The following is a 10,826-nucleotide window of genomic DNA, read 5'->3' on the forward strand; positions in this document are numbered from 1 at the left end:
AAAAAAAAAAAAAAAAAAGAATTAGTATGTAAGGGATCCTAAAGTTCATCTTATGTAATCCCATTTTATAAATGATAAAACCACCATCTCCTTCCTTGTGGCCAACTGTCGTCTGTCAAGTTACTTTACAGCAACCATATTAATTTTGTAGCCTTTTCAGGCTTTAAAAGGCCTCTACTGGGAACCTTCAGAACAGCAGTTTGCAAAAATCTAAATGTAGTAGTTACAAAGCAGCCATCATTGTTAAGATGTGAAAATTGGAAATATACTACAGATACATTAAGGATACAGACTTAGAGGATAACCACACTCCTCTCTTAAAAATAAAGTACAAAATACATGAGCTTGCGACTCAAAGGCTTTTTAGTTTTCTGTTGCTGGAGTAGGCCAAGTGCAAACTACTGTCACTGTGCAATACCTCCTTACCAAGGAAAGTGTATTTTCTTTGGCACCCTATTCTATGAGAAGGAGACGAGCAGCACAGTAGTACGGTCCTTATTCTGTACCAGAGTTAACATGAAACATTAATAATCTATTAAGAATCACCAACTCCCACTCCTATTCTCCCTCCACCAAACATAAATACTATGGAAATCACACCGAAAAAATCCATAGTGAAAATAATAAAAACAGCAGTAAACAGACAAAGAGGATATAAATATGTTCTAATTTGGCCACTAACTATGTGCACCTAGTAACGGTGTGACTGAACAAGCTTTGTCATTTCTAAATCTTGATTCCTCATCTGTAAAATGAGTATTTCAAGTCTAAAATTTGTTCTTTTTAGAAATCAGGTTTAAGCATGAAAGTTAACAAGGAACCCAATTACAGAACCATAACTAGCTATTCCTATAGCTACAAATGCATAACATGTTTGTGATGGCTTTTAGCCACCCCATTCTAAAATCAAAGAAAACAGAAATGATTCTACATGGGAGAATATAAAATACAAAAACACACAGGTGTATATATGACAATAACTTCATTTTAATTTTCCTGTGATCCACATAGTCCATCTTCCTTTATTTTCAATTCATTCCCATGTCTTTTGTAAACATCAAAATGAAAATCTAAGTTACCTCCTTTTAATTTAGTACTATTAACAATAAAATGGCCAAAATGAGAACAAGAAATAGAATAATTCATTTATAAAGCTTTTCGAAAAAATAATCCCAAAATTGTATTAGCTGGAAGTTCACAAATAAATATGGCTTCTGTTTCTAATGCTACAGTCTTTTTTTTTTTTTGGAGACAGAGGCTCGCTCTGTTGCCAGGTGCCAGGCTGGAGCGCAATGGCGCAAGCTCGGCTCACTGCAACCTCTGCCTCCCAGGTTTAAGTAATGCTCCTGCCTCAGCCTCCCAAGTAGCTGAGACTATAGGCGCCATAATTCCATGTGCAAAATGCTTGCAGTAGTCTCAAAACAAAGAATTATGTAACTAAGAGTAAACAACATGCTGAATAATATGAGTGAGCTTAATGTCAAGAAATTCTAATAAAATCTCAAACAAAATTTGAATCCTTAATTTTATTCACAGGCCATTTGATTTACTACTTAAGTTTTGTTTTTTTTCTTTCTTCTTTGCCCTTCTCCTGATTGTAATACTACTTAAGTTTTAATTACACACAAGAACATCTGGTTGCATAGGCAGAATTTAAAATCAAGTGTATTTCATGCAGAGTTGCCTTTTTTTTTTTTTGAGACAGATTCTCACTCTGTTGCCCAGGCTGGAGTGCAATGGCATGATCCTGACTTACTGCAACCTCCGCCTCTTGGGTTCAAGTGCTTCTCCTGCCTCAGCCTCCCAAGTAGCTGGGATTACAGGCACGCGCCACCACGCCCAGCTAATTTTTTTCATGTTTAGGAGAGATGGGGTTTTACCCATGTTGGTCAGGGTGGTCTTGAACTCTCGACCTCATGATTCACCTGCCTCGACCTCCCAAAGTGTTGGAATTACAAGCGTACGCCACAACGCCCAGCCCAGAGTCACTTTTAAATGTCTTATACTCACAAACCCAACATGATAGGGATGGGGGAAAAGGAGGGAGGGATGGAGGACAAACCTGAGGATGAAAAGATTCTACAAGATTTTCCTCTAGGCTTGTTTATCTTCTTTCCCTATATTATCACCCTAAACAACTATACTATCCCTCAATCTTCATTTCTAGTCTGTTTTCTCCAGGTGCCCAACCTACATATCTAGCTAGGTATCTCCACCTTGATGTTCCACTGTCAACAAACATTCAAGATGTACAAACTACTGTACTTAACAAAACAGTAACAATAACAGTCTTTGGATGGTTGAGATAAAGGTGATTTTAACCCTCCTTCCGAAGACAGGATCTTTTATTCTTAGTAGGATTTTTAAAACAAGATCCCCCATCCACTCTATCCCCCCAAATTATCCTTCTCCTCAATCTTTCTCTCCTTGACTTGCCCATCTTGGTGACTGGTACCATACCCTTAAATCAACCTAGTCACTTAAACCAAAGCCCTGGCAACACCCATCTTCCTCGTATCCAGCTCCCTATTACTACTAAGCATCTACTGCAATCATCCTTCCTCTTCTCCCTATTGGTATTACTTGAGTTGAGCCCCTCATCTTCTTTACACTAATCTAACCTTCCTATCCCAAACACATTCCGCCATTGCCCTTCCCTGCTCCACAAAGATGCTAATCATTTTTCTAAAACAAATATAAAGCTCGTGCTTTCATTTAAAACCCTTCAGACTCTCAACTCCCTTTTAATTTAGGAGGTCCCATGCATGGTATATAAAGGTCCTGCATCAGAAAACCCAGGCTTAATTCTCCAATCACTCCTCCCTACCCTATCCCCTACCCAAAGTTGCAATTTCCTTGAAAATGAGCTTTTATGTTTTGCACACAGTGCCTCCACCCTTTCTACTGAATATATCACAGTGCACACAGTAGAATGTACACAGAGTAGAGTCTCCACCCTTTCTACTGTATACATCAGTCAACACAGTAAAATGTACAGAGTATAACCTCCACCCTTTCTACTGTATATATCACAGTGTACACAGTAGAATGTACACAGGGTATACACAGGTGACATCACTACTCTTCATACCATATGCTCATCACATTACTTTTCATCACATTCCCAGCCCCACCCCATCCGAAAGAGCTTTCTGAGGAAAAGGCTGTGTAGGTATCTAATGTAGCAGACTATCCTGCAGAATGGCTGACAGATGGCAAGTAAGCAACAAAGCTCAAACAACCAGCAACTTTCCGTGCACTCTTTCCAACCACCAGTTGCTATTACTATTAAAACCTTCATAGGCTATTATTATAATACAGTAATCTGAAAACTGTTTTGTAACTAAAATGAAAAAAATTGACAATTCTGTAGGACTAGCAAAATAAGAGATTTTATTCATAGGCCTTCACCCATAGGATTACTTGGAATTAATAAATTGTTACAGCTCTAAGAGGCCTGAGCCATCTAATAAATCAATAAATCAAAGTACTGATTAGGAAATTTTGCACAAGAATGATGTTGTAGTCTCTAACCAACTCCTTTAGGATTTTACTATTCGGCTAAGTTGCTCACAACTTTCATTCTTGAAACTGCCACCAAAACAGAGACAGGAATCTAAAAAACTTCTGTATTATCTTATAAAATGAGAAGAATTTGGAATGTCTTGTTCAACCGGAACTGCTATAAAAATTAAAACCTTACTTCTTGGTGTTAAAAAAGCCAAAGATATTTAGAATCCTTACAAAAACAAATTTAAAAACCAATCATAGAAATCATTTCAGCAAAAAAAAAAAAAAAAGTAACATGGTAAAAATTCATCTTGACAATTTTTTTTCAAAGGTGTTGACATTTAGCCAGACACAAGATGGATAATCTGCAAACAATTCTTGAACTTCTATTAACGTTTAGTAAATAAATACTAGTCCTATTAGTAAACTTCGTCCCTATTTTAAGAAAACCATGTAAGCAACTATATCCACAACGGTTCTCAACTTTGGATAGTAATCGTTCTCATTCTCATTTATTCATTAAAGCCTTTTACGTATGTGAATAATATTTTTTAAAGGTTCTATATTTCACATGTACTTAGCACTAAATTTTGTTTGCCCCAATTAGTGCAGTTCTAGAGCCTGAAATAGTATCTGCACGTGGTTAATGCACAGAAAATTTGTTGAATGAATATTTCCACCAGACAACTTTTCGAGTTGTTTTGCTCTGTTTTTGATGTTAAAATAAGCACTATAAGGCCTTTATGAGCTGTACTGTTCTGTCAACTATAATTCTTATTTTGAAGTAGCATGGTATTAATCAAGTTCTCGGGTTTCTAAGTTTACTACTGGGCCCAGCAAAGTATGGCCTTTGGCCTATTTTTGTAGGCCCTCAAACTAAGGATGGTACATATATACTTGGGGTTTTTTGTTTTGAGACAGGGTCTCACTCTGTCATCCAGGCTGGAGTGTAGCAGCACAATCTCAGCTCAATGCAACCTCCACCTCCCTAGATCAAGCAATTTTCTCAAGTAGCTGGGACTACAGACATTCATCACCATGCCCAGCTAACTTTTTGTATTAATATTTTTTGTAGAGACATATTGTTTCACTACATTGCCCAGGCTGGTCTGGGACTCCCGAGCTCAAGCGATCAGCCTGCCTCAGCCTCCCAAAGTGCTGGGATTACAGGCATAAGCCACCACACTCAACTCGATGGTTCTGTATTTTAAGCTTTGTAAAAGACAAAGTAGAATATATAAAGAGGCCCACAAAACCTAAAATTTTTACTGTCTAATCCTCTACAAAGTTTGCTGCCCGCTGGACTGGAGATTCCACTCACAAGAGAATAAAATGTACTCTGAATACACACTTTCTTTCACCTATCAGTAGAATCTGCACTACTGGATCTTTTAACTAAATCCTTCTCCACATTTAAACATCTGAATTTTGGAATGTTACCTGAAGAATGTTAAATAAATACTTTGCTGTTTTGGTTTTGTATCAGAGCGTAAGTAGTTATGACGTTGAAGCTATGAAAAAGAAAGTTAAATTATCTTTAATGTTTCACATACTAAAAAAATAAAGATGAAAAAGGAAAAAAGTCAAAATGGAATACAAATAGAAAAACTTTAATCTAATTGTATTTCGAATTAACAGCAAAACCACTTTGAGGGAAGAAAACTAACCAAGAAATGTTTGTACATAGTATTTTAACTACATGTCCTTAACCGAAACAAAAAATGTATTATAAACAAATATTAAACTCTAATTAATAGGTTTGTTTTCAGATATATGCTTCAGTAATTCTGAAATTACTTTCTTTGTATTTCAGGAATGAGCAAATAATAAGTAAACATATTGTAGATAACAAAAGCAAGGTATCTTGCTGTCAAAGAAAGAAATTACAGATTTGGAAAGAAGGAAGACTAGAACGAACCCTACCGTGTTTGACTGGAATTGAAGATATTATGATCAATCATGGCTTTTTAGATACACAGATACAAAATAGATGAGAAACAGAGAATGTATGTATACATATAATTCTATCTATTGATACACACACACACACACACACACACACACACACACACACACCCACCTGGAAAAATGGCTGATTCCTGGGCTGGGGTGGGAGTATTTTATAACACTAGAAAATAACAGAACTCAAAAAGTAATGAGCACTTGTCAAAAGGACAAAGAAGATGGCTTGCCTAGTCAAAACTGAGACAGTCTAAGGATAACTCAATGAATTAAAAAAAAAAAAAAAACCATGAGTATGGCTGGATGCGGTGGCTCACGCCTATAATCCCAGCGCTTTGGGGGGCCAAGGTGGGTGGATCACTTGAGGCCAGGAGTTCAAGGTCAGCCTGGCCAACATGACAAAACCTCAACTCTACTAAAAAAAAAAAAATCAGCCAGACATGGTGGTTCACACCTGTAGCCCCAGCTAGTCAGGAGGCTGAGGCACGAGAATCGCTTGAACCTGGGAGGTGGATGCTGCAGTGAACCAAGATCACGCCACAGTACTCTAGCCTAGGTGACTGAGCGAGACTCTGTCTCAAAAACAAACAAACAAACAAACAAAAAACAACCATGAGTTCATACTAATATGCATATACACCTATATACATAAATGGTAAAATGTGAAAGCTTGTAGAGAATGTGAACCAATAAATACAAAAATAATAGACTCAGAAAAAATCACCACTTGGCAACCAACTTAGTACCAACTGATTCAGATAAGAACAGAGAAGATGCTAAAACAAGTGGTGAAAATCTGATGAGGAGCAAGGTATTTGCATCAAAGTATCTCCCCAGAAGATACTATTAATAGTTACAAAGGAAGCAGTAACAAAGGAAATACAGTAGGGAAACCCTGCAGATAAAAATTAACACCCCCAGCCTAAGCAACATAGCAGGGTCTCCTCTCTATCAAAAATCTAAAAAATTAGGAAGGCACGGTGGCGTACACCTACAGTCCCAGCTACTCAGAAGGCTAAGGTGAATGGACTACTTAAGCCCAGAAGTTCGAGGCTACAGTGAGCCATGATCACACAACTGCACTCAAAACTGGGCAATAGAGCAAGATCCCTGCCTCTTTAAAAGAAATAATAAACAGAAGCTTAACATCTCTATTAATGGAATATATGGACAACATATGGTTCCTGATACGGTGCACTGAGAGGAACACAGTACTACTCTTGGAATGTTCCTGCCAAAAATGTAGAACACGAACCTAATCAAAAAGAAATACCAAATCAATATTAAAGAAATTCTAAAAATACTGGCCTATTCTTATCAAATGTCATCTCTTTAAAGTTCATACATGAGGAGTAACCAACTGATTCACATTAAGTGAAACTAAGACAAGTGAATCTAAGGTGTGATGTAGAATTTACTCTATTAAAGACATTAATGGTATGATTGGTGAAATCTGAATATGATCTACAGACAACAGTACCGTATCAAAGTTCATTTCTTGATTTTGATAACTGTACTATATAATTAAATGTGCTTGTTTTAAACATATACACAGTCATTTAGAAGTAAAGGGTACCATGAATTGCAATTTCCTCTCAAAATGTTCAGAAAAGAAATTATGTGTTCATTTGTATGTGAAGAGAGACAGAGTAAAGCAAATATGGTTACAGGAGGTAGAGAAATCTTGATGAAGTATGCACAAAAATTCATCATATTTTTCTATAAATGTGAAGTTATAAAAATTAAAAAGAATAAGGAAAAAAATTTGTATTTGGACATTATACCAGTAAAAAGCAAAACAAAACAAAAACACCAACGAAAAACTGAATGATGGTTCTCTTTTACTTGTAGCACCAGGGTTGAGAACTAAGTCCTTCTAATCCCTGCTCTAATGCTTACAGAACTATATTTCCTTGGAAAAATCACAACTGTTGGGACTCAGTTTCCTTGTTTGTAAAACGGGGTAACAGCTATCCAACCATTCTAAACTAAAGATCCACTGAAACATAATAATGGCAGCAGAAAAGAAGGCAGAGTATAAAACACTATGCATTATAAAATGGTTCGCTCTTTTTCTAATACCTACTATTTTTTTCTTTTTAATTTCTGTGAGTACACAGTAGATACATATACTTGTGTACATGAGATATTTTGATAAAGTGGTTAACTTCCCCCCATTCCCGAACCGCCCAGGCTGGAGTCTTGCTCTGTTGACCAGGCTAGAGTACAGTGGCACGACCTCAGTTCACTGCAACCTCTGCCTCCCCAGTTCAAGCAATTCTCCTTCCTCAGCCTCCAGGGTAGGTGGGATTACAGGTACACACCCAGCTAATTTTTGTATTTTTTTAGTAGACAGGGTTTCACCACATTGGCCAGGCTGGTCTTGAATTCCTGCCCTCGTGATCCACCCACCTTGGCCTCCCAAAGTGCTGGGATTACAAGCGTGAGCCACCACGTCTGGCAAAGTGGTTAACTTTTAACAAATGTTTGGTAAATTAAAAGTACTTCAAAAAATCTAAGTTTTTTTCATCATAGTGAGCAGCTGTTACAAAACTAGACATTTGCTACATCACATTTGGATTTGTAAAAAACAAAATTACTTATTCAAAACTCACTTGAAGGGCAAGAAAGATTTTTTTTAATTTTTTTACTCCAGAAGATTTTACTCATATATTTAAAATATTTCAACAAACTCAAACACTTATGTCTAATTTTTCTTGGCAATAAAACTTTATGGTATCAAAAACATTGCTAGATCAAAGAAAGCCACTAACTAGGATTTGGTCAATCTTTGAGACACAGATAACTGTATAGAAATCTTTATATCATTTCCCAAGTTCTACTCACTAAAGTACATGGCGAACCATTTCATCTTTCATTGATAAGCTATTCAAATGAGACCTGAGAAACCACATCAAATTCAGAAAATATTTGTAAAAGAGACATCAAATTTTTCAGGTACTTAAAAGTTTGCTTTAAAAATAAAAATACTTATTAAATTATTCTTCTAAATTCACAAGGCTTTGGTCTCCACTTAACAATAGTTGCTTTTCAAAATCATATGCATGTGATGATTTTAATGATTCTCATGTAACGATTCTCACTGACAAAAGAAAATATCCTTAAAACTGTATAAGAAATAGTTAAGACTCCAAAATACCAAACAGAGATTTTAAAACATATATGACAATTTTGCATAAAACTTAACGTAGCTAGTCATATTTTTCCATTGTTGGAAAAATCATTTAAGCAAGTCTACCTGCTCAGTCTCTATTTTGACCAGTAGACAGGCAATCTGAACTCTAAGAGTCAAAATGCTGATAACGATCAGGCTGCAACCAACACAGTCCCTAGCAAAGAAGCAATACTGGAGTCAGTAGAGCCTGCACAGTCTCCCCAGCTCTGCAGTAAGTTCAATACACACAATGCTAATGAGGCTAAATGAAAAGGATCACAAGAACATAGGCTCCAAGAGGGCATGGTTTTTGCTTGTCTGTTTTACCACTATAGCCCAGGAGATGGAAAAATACCTAGGCCACAAGACATGTTCATTAAATATTAGTTACATGAATGAACAAATCAATGAAAAGAATGAAATCCTAGGTCTTTCAAGTTAACCTATACAAATTACATTAAGTAGCAAAATTATTTTAAAAACAAATTTGACATACATTAACTTAATAGTCAAAACTATCTTTAGAAAACATGAGCAACCTAGTCCTCATTCTGACTAAAGAAATGTCAAAGTTCCTGAGATTTTTTTCTGACCTATAGTAGGTATTGTAATACATTTACATAGCCTTCCTTAAGTTTAAAGGGTGGCTGTATCGGAAACTCTTATAAAACAAAATTAGACAAAACAAATGCATAAAATCAAAATCATTAAAATCAAACGCATCATGTTTACCATCAAACATGAGATAGAATTCATTAGGTAAGAAATCGCAAGATATAGAAACATTTCTCATCAGCATTTTTTTCTCATAACCAATAGTACCTCTACCACAATCTGCTCCCTCCATAATTAGAAAATTAAAAATTCAATTTAACCTTTGTTTATTCCTATAGCATATATGTCAATAATTTATCATCTTATAGTTCAAAGAAATTCTTCAAAAAGTATATTTTATTATTAAATTAAGAGGTCTGAGGCCGACACGGTGGCTCATGCCTGTAATCCCAGCATTCTGGGAGGCCGAGGTGGGCAGATCACCTGAGGTCAGGAGTTTTAAACCAGCCTGACCAACAAGGAGAAACCCTGTCTTTACTAAAAATGCAAAATTAGCTGGGGATGGTGATACATGCTACTCAGGAGACTGTGGCAGGCGAATCAGTCGAATCCAGGAGGTGGAGTTTGCAGTGAGCAGAGATTGCGCCATTGCACTCTCGCCTGGGCAACAAGGGTAAAGCTCCATCTCAAAAGAGAGGTCTGCAATTCACTCAAATTAAGAGGTCTGCAATTCACTCTATTTCTTTTGTAAAATCACGTGGAGCAAAATACAAGAATACGAGTAAATACAACAAAAGTTTATATATGATTTATGCTCACTATCGAGCATAACTTTTTTCTCCAATTAACCTGTTTTTTGTGAAGTAATTCAGCTTATCCTAGACGCTCTCTTTTAAGACTACCAAAATATTCTAAGTGACAAACTTCATTCTGCTTCCCAAGTACTAACCATATAATCAATACACTATTCCACTACCAGTTGAAACCTAACATATTCCAAAGGGCCTGCCTTATGTGGGTTATAATCATCTTACTATGCTTCTTGTGTCCATGCTGCTGGAAAAGCAGTCTGTACAAGCAGGAGTAGAGGCACAATCCTGAGAGAGAGGAGCAGAGAAAGATGTTGAGAAAACAAAACTAGACAAAATTAGCTCACTTGTTCAGGAGCTCAGCCAGTGTAAAAGGTCAAAGTTGAATTACATTCTTTCATAACATTATGAGTTAGAAGTTGTCCAAAACAGCGTAACTGGCCTTAGAAAGAGATATCTAAATTGTACATACAAGCAGTAACATTTTCACTAATTCTAAGCCATCTATGTCCCTTCTTAAAAAGAAGCAAATGGGCCAGGCATGGTGGTCACACCAGTAATCCCAGCATTTTGCAAGACCGAGGCAGGCAGGTCACTTGACATCAGCAGTTCGAGACCAGCCTGGCCAACGTGGTGAAACCCCATCACTACTTAAAATACAAAAATCAGCTGGACGTGGTGGCATGTACTTGTAATTCCAGCTACGGGGAGGCTGAGACAGGAGAACTGCTTGAACCTAGGAGGCGGAGGTTGCAGTGAGCCAAGATCACACCATTGCCCAGCCTGGGCGACGAAGCAAGACTCCATCTCAAAAA

At 36.8% G+C, this 10,826-nt stretch overlaps 1 protein-coding gene across 7 annotated transcripts in view; it reads right to left on the minus strand.

Moving 5' to 3' along the window:
- Nucleotides 1–10,826, minus strand: part of SCAF8 (SR-related CTD associated factor 8) — a 248,254-nt gene that overhangs the window by 229,249 nt on the left and 8,179 nt on the right. For 6 of the 7 annotated variants that reach the window (XR_005201851.1, XR_005201857.1, XM_037742039.1 and 3 more), the window contains exon 2: nt 10,237–10,299. The exons of the other annotated variant lie outside the window; for it this stretch is intronic. Coding sequence is in view for 4 of the 6 variants with exons in the window: in XM_037742039.1 (XP_037597967.1) it covers nt 10,237–10,299 (63 nt within the window). In the remaining 2 variants the exon portion in view is untranslated. The remainder of the gene's footprint in view (nt 1–10,236; nt 10,300–10,826) is intronic. 7 annotated transcript variants of the gene reach the window in all.

Source organism: Cebus imitator, unplaced genomic scaffold (assembly GCF_001604975.1).
Source record: "Cebus imitator isolate Cc_AM_T3 unplaced genomic scaffold, Cebus_imitator-1.0 Scaffold6, whole genome shotgun sequence".
NCBI classification, from domain to species: domain Eukaryota; kingdom Metazoa; phylum Chordata; class Mammalia; order Primates; family Cebidae; genus Cebus; species Cebus imitator.